This window comes from Manis pentadactyla, chromosome 15 (assembly GCF_030020395.1).
Source record: "Manis pentadactyla isolate mManPen7 chromosome 15, mManPen7.hap1, whole genome shotgun sequence".
Lineage (NCBI taxonomy): Eukaryota > Metazoa > Chordata > Mammalia > Pholidota > Manidae > Manis > Manis pentadactyla.
This window is the reverse complement of record NC_080033.1, coordinates 4,168,531-4,190,599: the sequence shown is the minus strand read 5'-3', so window position 1 is coordinate 4,190,599 and position 22,069 is coordinate 4,168,531. Positions and strand designations below refer to the sequence as shown.

The 22,069-nt window shown below is 55.8% G+C and overlaps 1 protein-coding gene across 4 annotated transcripts; it reads left to right on the top strand.

The window, feature by feature from the left end:
• The first annotated feature begins 76 nt into the window (after positions 1-76).
• On the top strand, positions 77-21,989 carry CLASRP (CLK4 associating serine/arginine rich protein). 4 transcript variants are annotated; one of them, XM_036885689.2, is made up of 21 exons: positions 77-205; positions 1,192-1,319; positions 6,803-6,900; positions 7,452-7,553; positions 7,779-7,858; positions 9,983-10,067; positions 11,263-11,411; positions 12,223-12,319; positions 13,264-13,342; positions 13,429-13,502; positions 15,055-15,096; positions 16,032-16,247; positions 16,360-16,653; positions 18,128-18,427; positions 18,677-18,716; positions 19,059-19,119; positions 19,292-19,350; positions 19,423-19,469; positions 21,208-21,290; positions 21,602-21,626; positions 21,844-21,989. In XM_036885689.2, the coding sequence occupies exons 2-21, from the start codon at positions 1,221-1,223 to the stop codon at positions 21,884-21,886; spliced, it is 2,073 nt and encodes a 690-aa protein (XP_036741584.1). In that variant the 5' UTR covers positions 77-205; positions 1,192-1,220; the 3' UTR covers positions 21,887-21,989. The 4 variants fall into 4 exon arrangements, 2 of the variants coding, with proteins under 2 accessions (XP_036741584.1, XP_057348666.1); XM_057492683.1 differs by having other exon boundaries at positions 192-205; positions 6,803-6,850; XR_005024814.2 differs by lacking the exon at positions 21,844-21,989 and having other exon boundaries at positions 18,677-18,720; positions 21,602-21,627.
• Positions 21,990-22,069: the final 80 nt, after the last annotated feature.

The window sequence follows — 22,069 nt, the reverse complement described above, 5'->3', positions numbered from 1 at the left end:
TTGGGAAACACCCCCGGCCCCTAAAGCCCAAAGCGTCCAGGTTCTCCTGCGCTCAGACGTTCCCTCCGCCCCCGCAGGGCCCGCCCCTCGCGTCAGCGGAAGCGCGCTCCGCCAGGCTCCACCCCTCCCCCTTCGCGCGGCCTCCCACTTCCGCTTCCGGTGCGGGCAGCGCGCGAGCGCGGCGGTGGGAGGCGACGACTAGCCGGTGAGTGCGGGTGAGGGGCCCAGACCTTCTGGCCTTTGGCGGGCGTCAGCCCAGTTTCCTCCTTCCCTCGGCCTCTCCCCGGGATGCTGTGAGCCTCTGTGCTCGGCTCCGAGGTCTGCCCGTCCCGCACCCCTCCGGCGCGCCCCTGCCCCCGCCGTGGGCCCGAACTCGCCACGTCCAACCCGGCCGCCTGCCACAGGTCCCGCCCTCTTGTCAGAAAGCTTAGCCGGAACCCTCAGGCCCAGGCCCGGTCCCGAGCCCTGGCCAGACCCTCGAGCTTCGCCCCGGTCCGCAAGCCTTGCCCCTAAGCTCGGCCCCCCTCCTCCCGTCCGCCAGCTCCGCCTCCCTCAGGCTCTGCTCCGTTTGTTAGCTCCCCCACCCCCAATTCAGATTCCTTGAGGAATCTTATCCCGCTCTGGGCTCTCCTTTCAGCACTCTCCCGGGTTCCCCTCCCACAAGCATCGTCTTCCATCCACGCCCTTCACCTGGCCTCGACCCCCACTTCCAAACCTCTTTTCTGTTCCTATGAAATTTTTCTCTTCTTCTCCACCTGCTTTCATCTTCATCCTCCTGCGAGCCGTACCCACCCTCATGGATGGCCCCTGGTGGGAGCCATTTCAGGTCTTCCTTCTCTTCTGAAGTACTGTCCCAGCTGCTCGGGTCTGCCTCCATACATGACTTGAAACACTCCCTCCTTACATTCCAAAACCCTTCATCCTTGATTCCAGCGCCTGAACCCAGAACACTCCTTTCCCAGGGTTGCTCACTCCAGAATCACCTGGGGAGAGGGGTTCAGAATGCCTGAGGTACTGGATCAGAGTTGCCAGGGATAAGCCTGAGCAGCTGGCACACAGCTCTGCAGCCTCACTTCCCCTCCCTGGAGCTGGTGTTTAGGATCAGCTCTGTCACCATCTTGTCAGCTGACTTCGATTCTGCTCATACGGTTTTTACAGACCATCTGACATTCTCTTCCCCTCATCCCCCAGGTTGAGGCCCCACGCTTGGCCTCACCACGATGTGGCACGAGGCTCGGAAGCATGAGCGGAAGCTTCGAGGCATGATGGTCGACTACAAGAAGAGGGCAGAGCGGCGGCGGGAGTACTATGAAAAGATCGTGAGTAACCAGCCTTTAATCTGGGCTGAGCGCTTCCTGGAGGGTGGATCCCTGGTCATCCTGTCAAAAGGTAGGCTTGGAAGTATGCCGAGACGGGAGCCCACTTTCCTCAGGAGAATATTCATTCATTTCTTGATCATAGTCATTGGTAAAAACAGGAGGCATTCCGTTTGTTACAGCATACTGTGTTGTTTGGTGTGGCTTCACAGTACAGAGCTGGTGTTAGCAGGAAGGAGGAAAGTCTTTGTAACACTCAGGGCAGTCTAGACATAAGACTGGCCACCTCCAGAACGTTGTCTGTCTTGCTTATTGCCGTATTGGTAGTGCTCCAAAGAGCTCTGCCATTGAGGTTTGCTTAGCACACCAGTCCAAAGGAGTGCCATCAATATTGATTAAGTGAATTCTGACCACTTTCTTTTCCCATTTGGTGCTTTGATACTATATTGCTTTTGGAGAGAAGACTATACTCCATCTGTGACCTAAAAGGCCCTTGTGGTCTGGGCTCTACTGGCCTCTCAGTTTCATCCTTCAGTAGCTCCATTGGCCTTTTTCCCTGTCTCCACTACCACAGGGCATTGTGCATATAATGCCTCTCCTCACCTATTTAAATCCTTGTCCTTGAGACCCCAGCTTGAAATGGCATCCGGGCACTAGGTTCTGTTCTCCTGTTAGGTACGTGTATAGACACTCACATTTTCTACTTCATCACTGCCCCAGTCTCCTCCCTGGTCTCCTGGCCTACGGTCCTGTCCCCTCCAGTCTACCCCCATCAGAGGGGTCCAGAGAGGTCTTTCTAAAGCACAAAGCTAACCCTGTCCCTCCGTTGTTCAGAACTCCTCCATGGAGTGATAGAAAGCCCAGGCTCCTCAAAGCAGCCTTCAAGTCCCATCATGGTCTGCCCCCTCCTACATGCCTGCAGTCAGCTTAGCAAAAGGGCAGAGCTGGCATTCTAACCCAGACTCTCTGACCCTTGACCTCTCAGCTCTTTACCTGGGCTTTCTGTGGCAGACACAAGTTCAGAAAGGTGAAGCGACTTGCCCAAGGTAACCCAGGCAGGAGGCAAAATACCAAAATAGTTAGGTCCTTAGAGTTTGGAGTCTGGACTCTGGGTTCAAATTCCAGCACTTCTACCTAAATACAGTGTAACCTTGGTGAGTGAGTGTCTCCCTGAGCCTAGTTTACTCTGCCTGTGAAATGATACATCATGTAGAGTCAGGTTTGGTTGTGAATAACAGAGACATAAAACATCAGCAGCTTAAACAAGATAGAAGTTTATTTCTTTTTCACACAAAAGCCCAGAGGTGGCCAGTTCTTCGGGGATTCTCTTCCCAGTGTTGTCTCAAGGTCTAAGAAGGCTGCTCAGGCTCTAACCATCATGTCTTCATCCAGCAGGGAGGAAGGGAGGAGAAAAGTGCAACAGGTGCTCATGCCAGTGGTTAAGAAAGTTTCTAGATGTTTATACGTAACACTCCTCTCATATTCCACTGGCCAGAAAGTAGTGCCCTTCTCACATACAGCTGGAAGGAAGGCCAGGAGGCATAGACTTTATTCTGGGTGGACTGTGTCAGATGTGTTAGAAGTCCTGTGACTATTGAAGGAGGGAAAGTGGATGTTGGTTGCCACATAATAGCCTGCTGCAAATCGTAGGGGACAATACACCTACGATTGTTGAAGGGCCATTTGAGTATCCATTGAGATTGGGCACATAGACCGCTAAGTATAGGGGTAGCTGGCTCAGTAAATGCTAGCTCTTGTTGTTACTGAGAGTATTACCAGGTAGAGCTAGAATTTGCATCCGGGTCAGTGGCTAGTATAGAGGAAAGAAGGCTGAAGTTGAGTCGCTTGGAAAGCCTGGGCTTTCAGGCTCTTGGCCTTGTTGGCAGGGGGGCTCCCTCAGTTTTATTTTTGCCCTTGGGACAGTGGTGATGACCCACCCCTCTCACTGGGTGATGGGGAAGAGCTTCAAGAACAAGAACAAGTTCTGGCGAGCTGTGTGGTGCAGGTCCGTACAAGCAGCCATTGTTCCCATACATGAACGTGACCTGCGTTCAGATGCAAGCTGCCAAGCTGTGGTCAGTGGCTGGGGGCTGCTTTGTGGAGGGGGAGGGCTGCTCACACTGGTCGCTCATCCTTCTGGGTGAGAGAAGAGGCTGTGCTGCCGTGGGGGCAGGTGCCGAAGAAGCCGAGGTAAACTGTGGCAGGCTGGATGGGTGTGTGTTGGTAGAGCTGGCTTTTAGGCTCCTATTTGTCCTTGGTGTCTGCTCCTCCTTAGTTTACCTGGTCCTGTCATTGCTCCTATTTCTTCTTTAATCCGTGGTTTAGGTAAAGAGTCAGACTTCCCTGTTGATATGAAGTTGGGAAATGAACAGGTATCAGCTCAGATGTCTCCTCCAGGAAGCCCCCCAGGAAGCCCCAGGCTGACACCCCCTCAGCTGAGTCAGGCACCCCCTTACCTCCATCCAGCGCAGGTCACTCTAGGTCATCATCGTGTGGGAAAGTCTGTCCCCACTTGACTGCAAGCTGTGAGGGCATGGCTGGGGCCCTAGCACACACTAGGTGTCTGCCTAACAGTTGAATGGATGAATGAAAGACTCCATGAATACTTCTGACTCCTTCTGATCCTAGAGGCAGAATAGTACAGTGGTTAAGAATGGAGTTTGTATCTCGAAGAGCCATTTGTACACCCATGTTCACTGCAGCATTATGCACAATAGCCACAATGTGGCAACAGCTAAATGTGCACTGCTTATGAATGGTTAGAGGAAATGTCATCAGTACATACAGTGGGACATTACCCAGCCGTAAAAAGGAAAGAAATCCTCTCACAGGCGACAGTGAGGAACTGTGAAGACATTATGCCTGGTGAAATAAGGCAGTCACAAAAAGAAAAATATTGCAGGATTCCATGTACATGAGGTATCTTACGTAGTTAAACTCTTAGAAGTGGAAACTAGAACTGTGGCTGCTGGAGGAAGGGGAAAGGGGGAGTTATTCGGTGGATACGGATTTGCAGTTTTACAGGATGAAAAGGTTCTGGAGCTCTGTTGCACAAAAAGGTACCTGTGGTCACTGCTACTGCGCTGTGTACTCTGACGTGGGTGAGGTGATAGGTTTTGTATTACACACCTTTCATCATAATTTTAAAAACTATTAAAATGAGTGGAATTGTGGGATCAAGCCCACTTGGGTTCAAATCCTAATTCTGTTTATTATGGGTATGATCTCAAGCATGTGGGCCTCACCCCTCTGAGCCTCAGTTTCCTCACCTGGAATATGGTGGGTAAGAGAACCACCTTTCTCCCATGGTTGAGAAGTTCAAGTGAGAAAATGTAAAACAAGAAAAATAGTTCAGTGCCTGGCTTTTAGTACAGTTCATTGACTTTTCCAGCCTCTTCCACAGAGCCAGGCTCTGGACTCAGATTTGTACTCCCAGCCCAGTACTTTTTCCTTTCTGAGGAGCAGGCATAGCCAGTGGCTTCCAGGTGCCAGCCAGAGTCCATACTGCAGACTGCGTCCCATGAGTCTTGGTTGTGGGGACAGGGCACTCGGCCTGGAGCAGCCTCAGGAGTGTGAGGCCTTCTTGGCCAGGGGCTGTGCCAGGGCTGTGGGAGCTGTGTGGCCTGAGACAAGGAATCAGGGGAGGCAGGTGAGGTGCAGGCTGTTGGTTTCCAGCTGCACCACCCCTGCTGGGCCCTGTGGGCTTAGGTGTGAGCCACCCTCAGCTACTCCAGTGTGAAACAGGGATGGTAACAGCCTGGCGAGGTTGGGGTACAGAGTGGCCCAGTATTAGCTGTGGCCATTGGCAGTATCCTGCTCTGCTCCTGGTGGGGTTCGGGGTGGGAGATGGAGGCAAAGTGAGAAGTACAGGATTTGGGAGCTCCCTGCCGGTGGTGTTTTCCTGAAGGGGCTCAGTCTCCTCTTCTGTCAGTGAGGTGTCATTCTCTCTCCTGGAGTCAGGGTTCCTGGGTGCCTGCTGTGGGCCAGGCCCTGCTCCAGGCACTGGGGACAAACTGAACAAAACAGAGAGCCCTGCCACGTGGACATTCTGTGCTGGTGGGAGGGACAGGTGACATGTGATATGAATGTGATACATACTGTCAGGTGGGGTTAAGGAGATGAGTAACTAAGGGGCTGCGGGGGAGCTACTTGGGGCTGCTGGAAGGAGATCTGACATGAGTGAGGGGCCGCCATGGCAAGCGCACTGCAGGACGAGGGCAGAGCTGGAGCAGCAGGCCTGAGTGGGATGTGGCGGCTGGGGTGCCTGCAGCAGGGCTGTGGGGGAGTCAGAGGGACTGGCCAGAGCAGAAGCCAGCACAGCAGCAAGCAGCTGCTGCTGCTGGATCTCCTCTCCACGACATGGAATCGTGGCCCCCATATGAAGGCTCAGGTCTGAGAGGCATAAACTCCGAACATTTTCCTCTATCTTGGTACCTTTTTTCTTAACAGTTTTATTGAGGTACAGTTCTCATACTGTATAATTCAGTAGTTTTCAGTGTGTTCACAGGGTTGTGTTTTCACAGTCTAATTCTAGAACATTTCCATGACTCCCAAAAGAAACCCTGTACCTATTAACAATCACTCCCCCTGACCAACTTCCCAGCTCTGGGAGGCCACCAGTCTGCTGTCTGTCTCTATGGATTTGTCTGTTCTGAGCATTTTACATGAATGGACTCATATAACAGGTGGCCGTTTGTGTCTGGCTTCCCCCATTTAGTGTAATGTTTTCAGGGTTCATCCATGTAGCATGTGTCACCATTTCATTCCTTATTGCCAAACAATATTCCACTGTCTGGATGCCCCACGTGGTGTTTGTTGATCATCCATTAGTGAACATTTGGACTGTTGCCACCTTTTGGCTGTTCTGAATAGTGCTACTGTGTACGTTTTGTGCAAGTAATTTGAGTATTTTCAGTTCTTTCAAATGTGTGCCTTGGAGTGGACTGGCTGGGTCATATGGCAATTCGTTGTTTTAACTTTTTGAAGAACTTAATTTATCTGCGTTATTGTTGTTACTGTTGTCTGTCCTTTGGATTTTAGCCATCCTAGTGAGTGTAAATTTGTTGTTTATGGTTCTGATTGTCTTTTGTTGATGAGTGATGACATTAATCATCTTTTCATGTACATTCAATCATGGTGTCTTAGAGTCTGGTCCAGGCCAAAGTGCTCACACTTGGCTCTGAATGAGTGGCCTGGGGGTGGGATGAAGATTTGGGGGATAATATTTTAGGGAGGAAGGTCTTGGTACTGTCTGTACAGAGGTTGGGCCAGAGCTCAGAGCCTCTTGCTACAACGTTGAGAGGAAAACGTTCCCATTTCCAGATGTTTGGTGGGCCCTGTTAGTGTTGCCACCTCTGTTCAGGTTAGTTCACCTCTGAAATATAGCCAGCTTGATATCAGGTGGGCTCCCTGCTAAGCTTGGTTGGGGGTGGGGGCAGAGTTTGGAGCTCAGTTAGGTGGTAACCTCTCTCTGTCCATCCCTGCAGAAGAAGGACCCAGCACAGTTCCTGCAGGTGCATGGCCGAGCTTGCAAGGTACACCTGGATTCTGCAGTTGCCCTGGCCGCTGAGAGCCCTGTTAACATGTAAGACTAAGTTTGAGAGGCAGGGTAGTGTCTGTGATTCAGAGCTCGGGGTCAGAAGGGATTGGGGGTATGGATAGACCCTTGGGGGCTCAGGCAGGGAGGGCTTGGTGTGCATAGGAATGTGACAGTCACCAGCTAAGGAGAGCAGGCAGGGGTTGGGATAGAGGCCCTCGGGTGCAGTGGAGGTGGGAGGGCTTAGAGGGGGATGGGCAGGGGCCAGGGCTAGAGGCCCAGACTGCACAGGGGGTAGGTTGCCAGAGGGGTTATTTCATGGTGACTGGGGCTTGACCAGTGGCTTCTAGGGCCCGGGTCAAGTTCCCTGGTCATGTCTGGTTCTGAGAATAGGGCCCCAGTTTCCCTGTTCAGGCCAGGAACCTGAGTGTGGATTTCAGGGGGTTTGTAGCATAGGGGACTGAGAGGTGAGGGCCATGGCATGGGGATCGTAGGAGGCCAAGGGCCAGGCTTCCACACTGGAGGTGGCAGGGAATAGGGGCTTTGTGTCCTGGGCAGTGGAGACCCTAAGCTCCTTGCTCCCCTACTCCCCACTTTAGGATGCCCTGGCAGGGGGACACCAACAACATGATTGACCGCTTCGATGTCCGTGCCCACTTGGACCACATCCCCGACTACACCCCACCACTGCTCACTACCATGTAAGCTGCTTCCCCAGGGGGTTGCCAGCTGGGAGTTGGACCCAGAGGTGCCTCTTCTTTCCCAAGCCCTTTCCTGCCTGTCGCCTTCCTGGAAACGAAGGAGGTGTGCAAGTGGGGAGCTCCCCTGCCCCCCAGCGTGGGCTAGGCCCCTCATCCCCACTTCTGCTGGATTGGGGTGGGGCCTACACTCTCCCTCTGGTCTCAAGACTTCGGCCTCCCCCAAAGCTCCCCAGAACAGGAGTCGGATGAGCGGAAATGCAACTACGAGCGCTACCGAGGCCTGGTGCAGAACGACTTTGCTGGCAGTGAGTGAGCTGCGGCGTGGCGTGGGTTTGCAGGGGTCCCTGGAGACTGGGCGACACAGACAAGTTTTAGAAGAGAAGTTTGTCCCAGCATCTCACTAAGGGGCCTTGGGTTTGCTCCCAGCTGTGTCACAGGCTCGCTCTGTCCATGTCCCTTTCCTGCCGGGACCTCCCTCTCTGACTTGTTGTAGGATGTGGCTGCTGAGCTGGGTGATCCAGCCAGCGTTACTTCCACATCCTGTGCCCTCTGACTATGTGGTCTTTTTCCCTTTGGAAATTGGGGGGTAATAGCAGGAACACATTTTTTTCCTCTATTTCCCCCTGCGTGCATGGGGTCAGAATGTCAGCTCTGAAGAGGAAATTTCTCCTTGTTTTAAATGAATGTTAAGGCAAGAGTTTGAAAATTTGCCAAGCTTATACATGTCCAGTACTTTTCTTTAAGCCCTCACCATTGGCACCTCAAAAATGAGGAAATGGAGGATCAGAGACATTTTGACCCCGCTCTGGGCTTTTCCAGGGAGTACTGGGCCCTGACAAACTGGGACTTTTTTTCTCAGTTAGCTCATTACATGTGTACAATCCCCTGGTGAGGTGGGGGTGATACCCCACTTCACAGGCTCAGGGATTGAGGGGAACACTGTCCACGGAGCTAGGATGGACAGCTCTGAATGTTAGGTGCCCCCCGCCCCAAGGACTTTGAGACTCTCCCTACAGGGTTTCCCTGTGGAGCTAAGAGGAGGCCAGGCCATACAAGACTCCCTTAGCCTAGCGGGTCTCAGTCTCCTCCCTGGAGAAGGGTGATGGTGGTTTCTGCCCCACGGGGTGGTTGTGAGTATTCGGCGAGGGGTCCATAAAGCCCCAACACTTAGCCTGGCACAGTTGGTCCTCCCTGTGCGTTTGCTGTTTCCAGATTTCTTTGTTTTTAAGGTAGACTTTTTAGCATCTCTGAAATCAGATATTGCCCAAATTTTAGCAGACAGCGAGGCCTTAGAATCAGGGAGATTCATCACCATTGATATGGTCATCATTTTTGCCTTTCCCCGAGACCACACAGGTCCTTCATGATGGAGCCGGGGTTTCCCTTAGTTCTGCTAACTTTGTGCACGCTCATTCATTCATCGCCACAGTTCCTGAGCACCTGTGGTGTGTCAGGCACTATTCTGGGCTCGGGGGTCTGGGGGAGAGGGCAGCAGCCACGTAATCACAAAAGCAGGTGGTGATTTTTTCAAACTGAGGTGGTGTTATGACAGATGGTACACTGTTCTCTGAGGTGCTTGATGGAAGCTGGGGTCAGTGAAGGGTGGCCAGGAGCTCCCTAGTGAGGAGAGGTAGGCTGCTGGACCCTGGGCCACGAGAACAGCCCTGTCGGGGGAAGGAGGTGGGCACCTGGGGGAACAGAGAGAAGGGTGGCTGGAGCGGGGAGAGCGAGCCAGCTCATGTGGGACAGGCCAGCAGGGCCCTCTCCTCTGGGGCTTTGAAGACCATGCACAGGAACCAGGGTGGCTGCTGGAACAAGGTGGGGCCAGGCTGACTCACCTCTAGGGTGATGCAGCCCATCTTCCTTGACTTACAGATAGGAAATCTGAGGCCCACCAGGGGGTCCCACAGCTGGGATAGGTATCTCACTGCAGGGAAGATCAGGGAAGGTTCCAATACATTACTAAGCTCCCTGAGTTGGGAATTGTGGGTGAACGAGAGCCCAGATGGCACCAAACCACACTTAATTTAAACTGAACCACAGAGAGGCACACAGTGAGGTGGCCCAGGGGTCCAGATGATGTCCAGCACTTGGGATAGGTTCATAGTTCTGAAGGTCCAGCCAAAAGTCTCCCTAGCAGTGGTGATTGTAGCAGTGCCCAAGCATCAAGCACGCACTCTGCCAGAGGTCCCGTTTTACAGAAAATGAAACTGAGGCACAGAACAGTTAAGTCCCTTGACCAGGGTGGTGCGGCAAGTCATGGTGTAGCCAGAGCCCTCCTGTGTCCTCACCACACACAGTTCATAATCTGGAAACTGGCTGTGCTTGGGTTGCACCCCCGTTTCCTATCCCCCAGTATTCTTGTGTCCTCCACTGAATTCCCAGTGTCCCCAACCCACTCTGACCTGTGTGCCTCCTGCCTTGCACAGTCTCAGAGGAGCAGTGCCTGTACCAGATCTACATTGACGAGTTGTACGGAGGACTCCAGAGACCCAGTGAGGACGAGAAGAAGAAGTGAGTTGGGGTGTAGGGCATGAAGCGGTTGGGGGAGGCAGGAAGACTGTGAGCCCCACTAGGGCACAGCCTCATCAAACCTGTCCACATTGGTCTCCCCCACCGCCCCCGAGCTACGCCAGTGTTCAGCACACAGTAGGTATCTACTTACTAAATGTTTAGAGGAGGAAGCAGCAGCTAGAGGGGAAGTGTTTGCTGAAAAACCTCTACATTGTGTTTCAGCTTGGGGAACTGTAGGACATGCCGTTAGGAGAACACAGCCCTGTGGTGAGAAAGGCCTGGGTTTGAGCCCTGCCTGTGAGGGCTTCCCTCTCAGCCTTGGCAGCTCCCTCTCTAGATGGGGCTAACAGGTGTCCCCTCTGCCTGGAGTTCCCAGGAGGCAGGAGGCAGAGCTCCGCCTGTGCTAGATGCTTACAGTCAGCGGTGGCAGAAGAGGGCCTTCTCTAGGCAGCGCCCCTTGAGGAATGCCTGGGGGTGTTCAGGGCCTTACCGCATCAGGGAGCTCCCTAGCCTTAGCCACCATCTCGGAAGAGCGTCAGTCACGCAGCCTCGCTTCTCTGTCTCCACCCCAGAAGCTGTGCTTGGTGCCCCTCTGCCTTCACACATGCTGTTCCCTGTGCCAGGGATGGCCGCCCCCCTCCTCCAGGGCTATCATCCTGGAGACTGCGCTCCTTCCCTTCTGCTGCTGAGGCTTCCCTCTGTGACCCTACACACTTGCTGCTCTCCACCATCTGAAGGGTTTCAAGGCCTTGACCAGATCTCCTTGATGACTCTGATCTTTACCCAGGACCCGCCTTTCAGGATGAGACTAGCATTGGGGAGACCTCTGGGAATGCTGACTAAACTAATTCAGCAGCAGACAAGCATTAGGCCCCTGCTCTGTTCTGGGCAAAGCGGACCCATGATAACTCAGGACCCAGCGTCTAATATGGGGAGGCAGACATGTGCCCAGACAGTAATGACCTGACGGGTGGGGCGGGGGAGCTCAGGGTGGTGCTTGCGCCTGCCCGGGGAAGGACTTCCTGGAGGCTGGACATTGGAGCTGGGGCCAGGAGAAAGAGGGAGGAGCAGCTGGGAAGTGGGCACGAGGCTGGTGTGATGGGGAGGTCAGTGCACACCCTCAACACTTGGCCCTGGGCTGTGTCCTGCCTGTAGTCCTGGGCACTGCCCTGACTCATGGGCTCCCTCCTCCCAGGCTGGCAGAGAAGAAGGCTTCCATTGGCTACACCTATGAAGACAGCACGGTGGCCGAGGTAGAGAAGGTGGCAGAGAAGCCAGAGGAGGAGGAGTCACCGGCTGAGGAGGAGAGCAACTCGGACGAAGATGAGGTCATCCCCGACATCGGTGGGGTCCCCTCTCTGCCCTCCCCCACCCCGCAGTCCCTGGGCATCGTTTTCGTGTCTCGTCCCTCACCCTCTGTGGGGCACCCTGTGCTTACAAGCCCCGTCTCCTGCCCTTGCTCCGGGGTACTCCAGCCTCCTGCCTTCCTCCCTGTCTCACTCATGTGCTCCTCTTTGCCCGGCCTCCGTATCTCTCTCTCATTTCCAGGGCACTGTTTTTATGATACTGTCCCCACCTGGGTTCTGGCTCCGTTCTCTTCTACTTGGGTCAGCCTCTCTGTCTCCCTCCCGTTCCCTTTCTCTCTTCTCTGGCAAACAAGTGTCCAGCTGTAGAACCATCCCTCATCCCCTGCCCTGCTGTTCACTCTACCGCCTAAATACTCACTGACCAGCAAACCTCCCCTCCTTGCCCCTCCCCACCTGCCCTCAGCCAGGCCCTCCTTATTCACATGTATGGAGGCTGTCTGTCCTCCTTTGCTTACTCATCATGCATGTAGCTCCTAAGCACCCTTGACCCCATACCCTTGCCTCTCACCACCTCGATCTTCAGCCTCTGTCCATCCCCCCTTCACCACCCCTCCTCCCCATCCTGCTCTCCACACCCTTTTCTCTTCCATCCCGCCGCTTTCTCATCTGGGCTCTCCTCTATCACCTTCCTGGCCCCTGACCAGGAAGCTTCTGTCGGAGCCCTGTGCCAGCCTGGGGATGCTGAGATGAGCTGACTCGTTCCCTCCCTGCAGACACCTGCAGTCTGGTGGACTCCCTACCCCCCTCTTACATGGCTTTGGCCCCTGACAGCCTTTCTCTTGGTGCAGACGTGGAGGTGGACGTGGACGAGCTGAACCAGGAGCAGGTGGCAGATCTCAACAAACAGGCCACGACCTATGGCATGGCTGATGGCGACTTTGTCAGGTGAGACCTGCTGGCCAACTGCTTCCCTGTCCCCAGGCACTTGTGTGCCTGGCCCAGCAGGCTCGTGAGCTTGTGGGGTGGGTACTTGTGACCCTGCTACAGCTGTGCAGAAGCTGAGGCTGCACCCAACTGTGGGCCCTGTGGCGATCCAACCCCCTGAAGCTCCCGTGGTTCCTTGGCCTGGTGGACAGCGCCCTCTAGTGGATTAGTGTCGTTTCCAGGATCATTCACTGGCAATTGCTGTGTTGAGTCTGCCCTTGGGCACATCTCGTGCCAATCACATAGAATGGTCCCAACAGGGCATTGAGTTGGAATATGAGTAATCCAAAGTCTGCACATGGCACCCTCTGCTCAGACCCTTCATGATTCCTACCTCTCAGCAGCAGCCAGTGTCCCCACCGTGGCTACAAGGTCCTACCTGCCTTGTCCTGTGCCCCACCGCCCACACATTCCGCCTGCCCAGCCTCCATGGCCTCCTTACTCTTCATATGCCTGAGGCCCCATCCGACCTCCGGACCCCTCTGTGTGGTGTTGGCTGTGCTGGTGTTTGCACGGCTTACGGCCTGTGGTTTCTCCTCGTGGCACCTTCTCTGTGTGTCTTCCCTGACCTTCCTGTTGAAAGCTGCAGCAGCCTGTACCTGGCACTTCCTTTCCCCTCATCGGTTTATTTTTCCATCAAGGTTCCCACCGTCTGACATAGCTCGTGTTACATTACGTTGGTCCTTGTCTATCTTTTCCCCAGAACGTAAGCCCCCAAGGGTGAGGATTTTTGTTTGTGTTCAATACTGAATCCCCAATACCTAAGATAGCACCTGGCACATGGTATGTGGTCAGTAGTAGTGCCGAATGAATGAGAGACCCCAGATAGCATGGGGTTCCTCTCCTCCTGTGACAACTGCCTGTGGCCATCCCCTCCTCCTTGTGACCTTCACTCTCCTCCACAGGATGCTCCGGAAAGACAAGGAGGAGGCAGAGGCCATCAAACATGCCAAGGCCCTTGAGGAGGAGAAGGCCATGTACTCGGTGAGGGCTGGGCCAGGGCAGGGGGTGCTGGGAGTATGCCTCAGGAGGGTGCACTCCTCACCAGCCTGGTACCCACCCTACTCCAGGGCCGTCGCTCCCGGCGCCAGCGAAGGGAGTTCCGGGAGAAGCGGCTAAGGGGCCGCAAGATAAGCCCACCCAGGTAGGTGGACTCTCCCTTGCCCCTGCCCTGCCAGCATCAGTGTTTCAGGGCTCTAGGGTACAGGAAGACTCCTGGGAGGTAGGCTTGCAGCTTTTGGAGAGAGTCTTCCTAGTGGGGCAGTGGATGGGGAAGGTTTAGGGGTGGGAATGGCCTTGAGGGGCATGTGGACATACTGCCCTACCAGCCACTCCCTTCAGCCTGCTGGACCTGGAGGAGCCAGGCCTCCTGGAAGCCGGTGGGGAGGTGGCCTGGGGTGGCTGAAGAGTTGAGGGCAGAGTCGAGGGGTCCTGGACTCCCACCCCGTTCTGCAGCTTGGCTGCTTCCTCACTGTCAGCGTTGGGGCAACTGCCTTCCTCTCTGGAGCTTTAGCTGCCTTTGGAAAAGGGACACGTCCTCTCAGGACAAGGGCCTGCGTGAGTGCCCACAACCAAGGCCTTGGGCAGGTGGGGAGAGCCCAGCCTGGGTTGACGGCCTTGAGGGGAGCCTGCCACAGCCTCATCCCATTCAAGCCCATGCCTCTTTCTGCCATGTCTCTGTTCAGGGAGAGTAATAGAAGGTTGCTGTGAGGCTAACACAACCTGTTGTGGGTTCAGAGTTTGGTTTTGGGTCTGGAAAATGGTCACTGAAGAGTTGTGCTGATCGTTGGTGTTGTCATGATCACTGTAGAGGTGCAGGACAGGCTAGTGAGTGAAAACGTGGGCTCAGGGACACCTGGCCTGGGTGGAATCCCGGCTCCTTCATTTGAGATCTGTGTAACCCTGAGCACGTGACTTTACCTCTCTGGGCCTCAATTTCCTCAGCTGGGAAGTATGAATAATCACAATACCCATGTCAGACAGTTGTTCCCAAGAGCACTGAGTTCAGTGTAGAGTGCTAATGTCTGGCACAAAATAGCCATCTAAGATGTGTTAGCTCTTCTGGCTATAACCATCATCATCTGTAAGCCAGGACCCAATGAACAGAACCAGGGACTTGGAATGGGAAGAGGGATGCCTCCAGTCTGGGGTCTGGGGGTTAAGTGTGATTGAGGCTGCTTGTTGCTGAGATCAGGATGGTTCTGGGGCCTTCTGAGGTGAGGCTGAGGTTCAGGCTTTGGACAGATCTGAGTCGGGACCTGCAGAGGGATCAAGACAGGGCCCGTAGCTTGACTGGAATCCCCCTTCTTGCTGTGCCTGGTGCCTGGCCTTGGGCACCTGGGTTGGAGGCCTGAGCACAGTTCCATGTCCACTCATACCCTAAGTCCCCTCTTGTCACACTCAATTCTTTCTTTTTTTTTTAATTGAAATATCGTTGATATATAATCTTATTTTGGTTTCAGGTGTACAACACAGTGGTTCAACAATTACACACATTATTAAATCCTCACCCCAACTAGTGTGGTTACTCTTGTCAGCATAGGAAGATGTTACAGAACCTTTGGCTATATTCTCAATGCTGCACTTCCATCTCTGTGATCAACTTACACTATTGAGATTGTCTGCCCCTTTATCCCCTCACCCTCCCCAACTCCTCCCCCATGGTAACCACTCACACCCTGTTCTCCTCTCCACAGCTATGCCCGCCGAGACAGCCCCACCTATGACCCTTATAAGCGGTGAGTTCCCAGGGGCTGGGGGAGCTGCAGCCAGCAAACCACCTGTGGAGGGGCAGGGGTGGCGAGGATGGGGTGGGGGGCACCCCCACCCTGTTGACTGCCCTGAGATCACAGACTGAGTGACATGTTTAGGGGGTCTTAGCACCTGGTGTCAGCTGTGGGTCCAAATCATTTTTCTGTTTTCTAGAATGTTAGGCTGAATTCCCAAATTTTTTTTCTTTAAATCTGAACCTTTAAAAATTTTTAATTTAAACATAATGTAGTCTTGTGTTAGAAATGACCAAACATAGCAGGGAGGCATGACTAAGAAATCAAAAGTCTTTTTATCTTTAACGTGAAATCCCAGAAATAACCAGTGGGAATAACAGTCACGGAAGGTCTGGCCATGCGCACGGGTGTCTCCTGGATGCAGAGTGGTCAGGGCCAGGGCTTTGCAGGCGGACACCCCTCAGCTGACCCCAGTTCCCTCTTCAGGATGGGATGGGGGGCACCTGCCTTTGGGGGCTTTGGGGAGGACAAGTGCGATGAGGCCCATGTACACCTTGTGTGAGGTCTGACACAGCCGAGTGCTCAGTACCTGGTGATATCAGTGGGGGATATCATACTTTAAATTACCAAATGAAACTGACCACATTTCACATGTCAGTCCCTCTGATTTGACATACGTAGCAAGGAGCTCTTTCTACATTTTAAGTATAGATCTGTGCATCACTTTTAGCAAGCAGCCACATACAATCAATTTCTTGTCTTTCTTAGTTATTTTGAAAAGTCTCTGGTCATGAATCAAATCTTTGTACAGTAGGGTGTCTTTCTGGCCATTGACTGGGTGTCTGGTGTTGCTTGGACCTTACCGTCAGCTGTCTGGTGTTTGTTTCGTTGGTCGGCGGGCAGGCTCCAGGAGCCTGGTGTTTGAGCACCCCCTCCCTTCTCTGCAGGTCACCCTCCGAATCCAGCTCCGAGTCCCGTTCCCGCTCCCGCTCCCCGACCCCAGGCCGTGAGGAGAAGATCACATTCATCACCAGCTTTGGGGGCAGTGATGAGGAGGCAGCTGCGGCTGCGGCTGCGGCAGCTGCATCAGGGGCCGCCCCAGGGAAGCCCCCCGCAGCCCCCCAGCCTGGCGGCCCCGCACCGGGACGCAATACCAGCGCCCGGTCGGTAACGCTCACGCTGTCCGCCCTATGCCCCGGCCACCGTTGGGGGGGGCCAGGGCAGTGGGGGCCCAAGGCCAAGGCCCATGCTGACCGGCCTCCACCCCACCTGCAGCCGCCGCTCCTCCTCCTCCTCCTCCTCCTCCTCCGCCTCGAGGACCTCCAGCTCCCGCTCCAGCTCCCGCTCCAGCTCCCGCTCCCGCCGTGGTGGGGGCTACTACCGCTCTGGCCGCCATGTCCGCTCGCGCTCCCGGTCCTGGTCCCGTTCCCGCTCCCGCTCCCGCCGCTATTCACGGTCCCGCAGCTGTAGCCGTGGCCGGCGGCACTCGGGCGGGGGCTCCAGAGACGGTCGCCGCTACTCCCGCTCGCCTGCCCGGCGCGGCGGCTACGGACCACGGCGCAGAAGCAGGTGTGTGGGGGTGGGACCTGTGGTGGCATGGACCCCATGTCAGGGAGGCAAGGCAGAGGCACCTGGCTTGCAGGGAGCTGTGCCAGCCCTGTGCAGGAGCTCCAAGTGTGGTGAGGTGGGGTGGGCACAGCTACCCTCTCAGGGACACAGTAGGGACAGGACACTGAGCTGCTCTTCTCCCAGGGAGTTCCCAGGCCCCACTGGCAAGGTGCATGGACACTCCACGGTGTCCTGTGGTTTGCACTGGGGACCCGACCTTCAGGTCTGGTGCACTGTGGGGAGGCATGCCCATGTGCATGCAAGTGGGTGGGGAGGGGGCTGGCAAAGTCAAGGCAGCCCTTTGCAGAGGACGTGGGGCTTGAGGCCAGTGCCTCAGATGAGTAAGAAATAGTGTGTAGGGACCAAAACATCTCTCTGGTCCTCTTCCCCCGGAGGTTCAGAGCAGCTTGTGGAAAAACAATGTAACCTGGTGGATGAGAACTTGGATGGCAGAGCCACCTCCTGGGTGTAAATTCTGGCCCTGTTAGTGAGCTTTTGGGGCCTTGTGTTTTGTCTGTAAGACAGAGGTAGTATCCCCTTGGTTGGCAGTCGTGTGAGTGCTCAGTACATGGCCTGGCACTTGGTAAGTGCTGTTAGCTGTCATTAGCATTGTTACCTGTGTTAGTGCTTCTTGGATCTCAGCAGCGTCTACCTACAGGGTCAGGCAGGTAAAATAGAGGGGCAGGTGGATCCTGGCAAATTGGGAGCGGACATCCCATCCGATGGGCTCAGTGGCTCCCCCAGTGTTGCCCAGTGTTCTGATTTCTCAAGAAGTTGAGCGTCTGGATTTCTAAACGATGGTTCTTTTCTTGATATTGCCAGCAGGTCTGAATTTTTTAAAAACCCACAGCCCCAACAGAATCAGTGTGTGGCCTAGATTTGGCTTCCAGGTCATTCCCTGTCTCCTGACCCAGGCAGTAACAGGAAAAAGGCAGAGGGAGAAAGGAGGGTCTGGCCACATGGAGAATGCCATGTGGGTGAGCCCTCAGAGCTCTGAGCAGAGAGGATGAGCTGTGTCCTGTGGGTCTGCTGCGGGCTGGTGGGGACAGTGGACCAAGGGGTGGTCTCCACTGGTGTTGAGACCCTGGGCCCCCAGCAAGGCAAGATGGTAAGGGTGTAGGTGAGGTCATTCCTGGGTGCCTGGAGCTGGACACAGTGTGTCGGGAGGGGAGCTGACCAGGTCCTGCCTTCCTGGGGAAGTGGGTGTCTGGTGATTGAGAAATGAAGAGCTGCTTTGGGGGCACTTGTACCCAGAGGGTCGTCTCTTGTTTAGAAACAGTGAGGCCAGGGAGCAGCTGGGCATTTCCAAGGGAAAGTGACAGGAGGGAGGTGGAGAGTCACCCAGACTGACTACAGGGCCTTGTGGGAGGATGCTAAACTGGGAGCCAGGAGCATGGCTGGGGCCCTGGAGCCTCACGCCCTGCTGTGCCCCCAGGAGCCGCTCCCGCTCCGGGGACCGGCACCGACGGGGTGGCCGGGGCCCCAGGCACCACAGCAGCAGCCACAGCCGTAGCCGCAGCAGCTGGTCCCTCAGCCCGTCCCGCAGCCGCAGCCTGACACGGAGCCGCAGCCCCAGCCCCAGCCCCAGCCGCAGCCGCAGTCGTAGTCGCAGCCCATCCCACAGCCCCAGCCGCAGCCGCAGCCGCAGCCGCAGCCCAAGTCACTCACCGTCGCCCCCACGGGAGAAGCTGGCCAGGCCGGCAGCGTCCCCCGCCGTGGGCGAGAAGCTGAAAAAGTGAGCAGGGGCCAGGCTTGGGGAAGAGGATTTTGGCCAGAGGCCCGCTGCCCTTCCCTGGGAGGCCTGAGGGGCCAAGACCCTTACCTGGGTGGGTGGATCTGAGGGGACCACAGCTGAGAGTGTCACAGTCACACCTGGCCACAGATGAGGGCATGCAAGGGGGACATGATCCCTCCGGACAGCCTGAGGGCCATCATGAGGCTGCTCAGTGGGGTCAAGGTGGCAGCTGCCCTTTCCTCCTCCCAGGACTGAACCTGCTGCTGGTAAAGAGACAGGAGCTGCCAAAGTCAGTAAGAATTTGGAACTCGCCCGTCTAACTCCCGCCAGCAGCAGTGCCCGAGAGCTGGGCCCGGTGGGCCTGCAGGGGGGCCTGGGTGGGCCGGGAGATCCAGCCCTGGGGGTTAAGGGGGACTTGGGGGGCTCTGCCCCTATGAGATCCACGTCCCCTCCCTGCCTCACTGTCCACTGGGGCTCCAAGTGTCTTGGACCTCCTGGACCCTGTGGTGGGGGTCTGCAGCCTGCCCCTCCTGCCCATGTTCCCCCACAAGTCCCAGGCTCTTGGATGAGGTGGGTTGTGGGAGCTCCAGGACACCCACCCCCTCTCCCACCTCTTCTCCCCCTTCCCCAGCCCAAGTTGACACCGCAGGAGAAGCTGAAGCTGAGGATGCAGAAGGCACTGAACAGGCAGTGTATGTTCCCACCTTCCTAGCCGTTCTTTCCTCCAGCCTAGCCTTGGGGAGGAGTGGGTGGGCACGCTTCCCTGCTGCACCACGCCAAGGGTCACGGCAGTCGGCTGGGCTCCTCTGGGCTCAGCTTCCACATCGAGCACCCCTCAGCCACTGTTTTCCTCTCTCTGCACAGTCAAGGCAGATAAGAAGGCAGCTCAGGAGAAGATGATCCAGCAGGAGCATGAGCGCCAGGTAAGGGGGGGAGCCAGGGGATGGCCTGTGCCCCGTGCCCCGGACCCCGCCTCACAGCCATCTCTGCCACAGGAGCGCGAAGATGAGCTTCGAGCCATGGCCCGCAAGATCCGCATGAAGTAAGACTGCCCCCTCTGCCTGTGTGGGGGCAAAGCTGCCTGCTTCTGGGCTGCCCACTTCCCCATGCTGCTCTTAGCTGGAGCCCCGCTCCCTGCTGAGCCCTCCAGCCTGGTGAAAGTCAGAGCCCTTGCCTGGCAGGTTCTTTCCTGCATCTCCTGCTTACTCCAGCCACTGCAGCCTGTGCTGTTCTCGCAGCCCGGCAGGCTCCTTCCCAGACACCCACCCGGCCTCTCCCTCGCTTCACTGGGTGGGTGAGGTTCCCCAACCATCCTGTCCAGGGTACCCATTAATCCTCCGTTCCATTCTCCAACCCTGCTCTCTTTTCTGCAGAGCACTAACCCTCCCCTGGCGTGCACTGTGTTTTATTTCTTCACTTACTGTTGGTGTCTCCTGAGACATGGGGTCTGGCTGCTGGGCTCCACTGTGTGCTCAGCCCCTGGAACACTGAGGTGGTGCTCTGTAAATGTTTGGGGAATGGCTGAACTCCAGCCAGCCACATGGCAGGCTCTGACCCAGTGCTAGGAGACAGGGCTTCTCTCCTCTCTCCTACTTCTCTTCTCATTTCAGTTACACTGCACAGTTGAGTAGCTCAGAGCCTGGGTCAGACAGATGCAGGGTCCAGGCCCAGCTCTGCTTCACTCCAACTGGCCCTGGGGAAGCTGCTGGCCTTCAAGGAGCCTCACTTCATACTCTGAAGCGAGGATTGTCCTTGGTGCTGACCTCACAGGGTAGCTGGGGCATTGGTGCCTGCAAGGCCTCAGCCTCTTCTGCCCATGGGTAGAACTGCCGGTGTTCAAAGTGCTTGGTGTTTGGCAAGGAGGGGAGTCGGTCAGTGGCTGGGCTGTGTCACCTGTCACTTGTTTCTGGTTCCACCTTCTACTTGCTGTGTTTTTTGGACAAGCAACTTAATCTCTCAGAGCCGGAATCCTTCCTCTTCCTCTTGGAGACAGATACAGTAGCGCATCCCCCTCCTCGGGATCCTGCTCTAAGGCTGCTAGCGTAGTGCCTGGCATGTGGGAAAGCTTAATACGGGATACCTGCACTGTAGTGGCTGTTAGTTGTCGTTTATTACACACCTGTGGTGTGTTGGGCTTCCAAGGATGCCACGTGCTTCCATCAGGAGGTGGAGGAACAGTGCCCAGCTGAGCCCAGGGACTCAGGGGTGTGGTCAGATGTGGTTCTGATCCTGTCTCTGCTACCCCGCAGCTGTGGGCCTTAACCTTGTCTGAGCCTCAGTTTGTCATCTCCTAAATGGGGATGGAATAGTTGTTGCTCATCACAGGCTCACTCAGAGGATTCACCGAGATTGGTGCCAGGCATGGAGAAGGTGCCCGATAAATGTAGCCCTTGGGGTTACAAATCCGTCATTCTGACAAAGGCCAGTGAAGCACTTAGCATGTATGTCCCTGTGCTCTGAACCTGCCCCCAGGGTGACAGGAAGTGAGCCAACTCTCCTGTGTGTGTGCGTGTGTTTTGTGTGTGTGTGTCTGTGTCTGTCTTCCAGAGCAGGGCTGACGGGGGTTCATACCTGGCTTTGCCCTGGCCAGTGTCCTCCCTGAGCTCCATGTCCTCCTCATTTCCAAGCGAGGATGTAGTGCTACCTCCCTGTCCCCCCCAGTTCGCTCTTCCACGTGGACTAGGTTGTTGGAAGCACCTGCCTGGGGCAGCAGGCCCCGGGGTTCATGGTTCTTGGGCAGGCTCACCCCTCTCCCGGGTTCCCCCCCTTCCCCGCTGCAGGGAGCGGGAACGCCGAGAGAAGGAGAGAGAGGAATGGGAGCGGCAGTACAGCCGACAGAGCCGCTCGCCCTCCCCCCGTTACAGTGAGTGTCCCCCCTCGGGCAGGAGAGCCACCTGGGCTGGAAGCTCCAGGGCATTAAAACAGGGACCTCAAGACCCGGTCACAAAACCCATGGTTACATTTTCACACTAGCCTGTGTCTCCATAAGTAACAAATTAAGACACGTACACATGGTATGATTGCTTCAGTCACATGGGAATACAGGACTAAGAAGCCCTGCTTGTGCCCAGCACTGCTGTGGGGCAGACTGGCTGGAAGTGCTGGAAGTCCAGCCCTGGGGCCTGCTCCTAGGCCCCGGCATTTGCCTTAACACCCACTCTTCTTTCTTTTCAGGTCGAGAATACAGCTCTTCACGAAGGTAAGCAAGCCAGCCCAGCATCCTGACCAGGTGGTCCCCACCCTGTGTGCCTGGTCTTGGGGGGCTGGCTGGGAACATCCTGCCTCTGCAGCAGACTGCCCCCTCGCCAAAGTCCCAGTGGTCCCCAAGCACATTGGTGCATGCGTCCACGTGAGCACAGTGTGGTTCCCAGTTTCCAGCCCAGCACTCATGGGGCGCCTCCCTTCTCTCTCTCCAGGCGCTCACGGTCCCGGTCGCGAAGCCCCCATTACCGACATTAGGCAGAGGCCTGGGGGGCAGGGTTGGGTGAGGGCTCTGGCTGTGATGCTGCTGGTTTTATCACCGATGAATGAAATAAAATGACTCGTTATTTAATTCCCTTCACTGGTCTCACTGTCCTGTCTGTGTGGCTGGTGCAGGACTCCCAAACCCCAGGCCCACCAGCCAGTGGCTGGGGAGGGAGC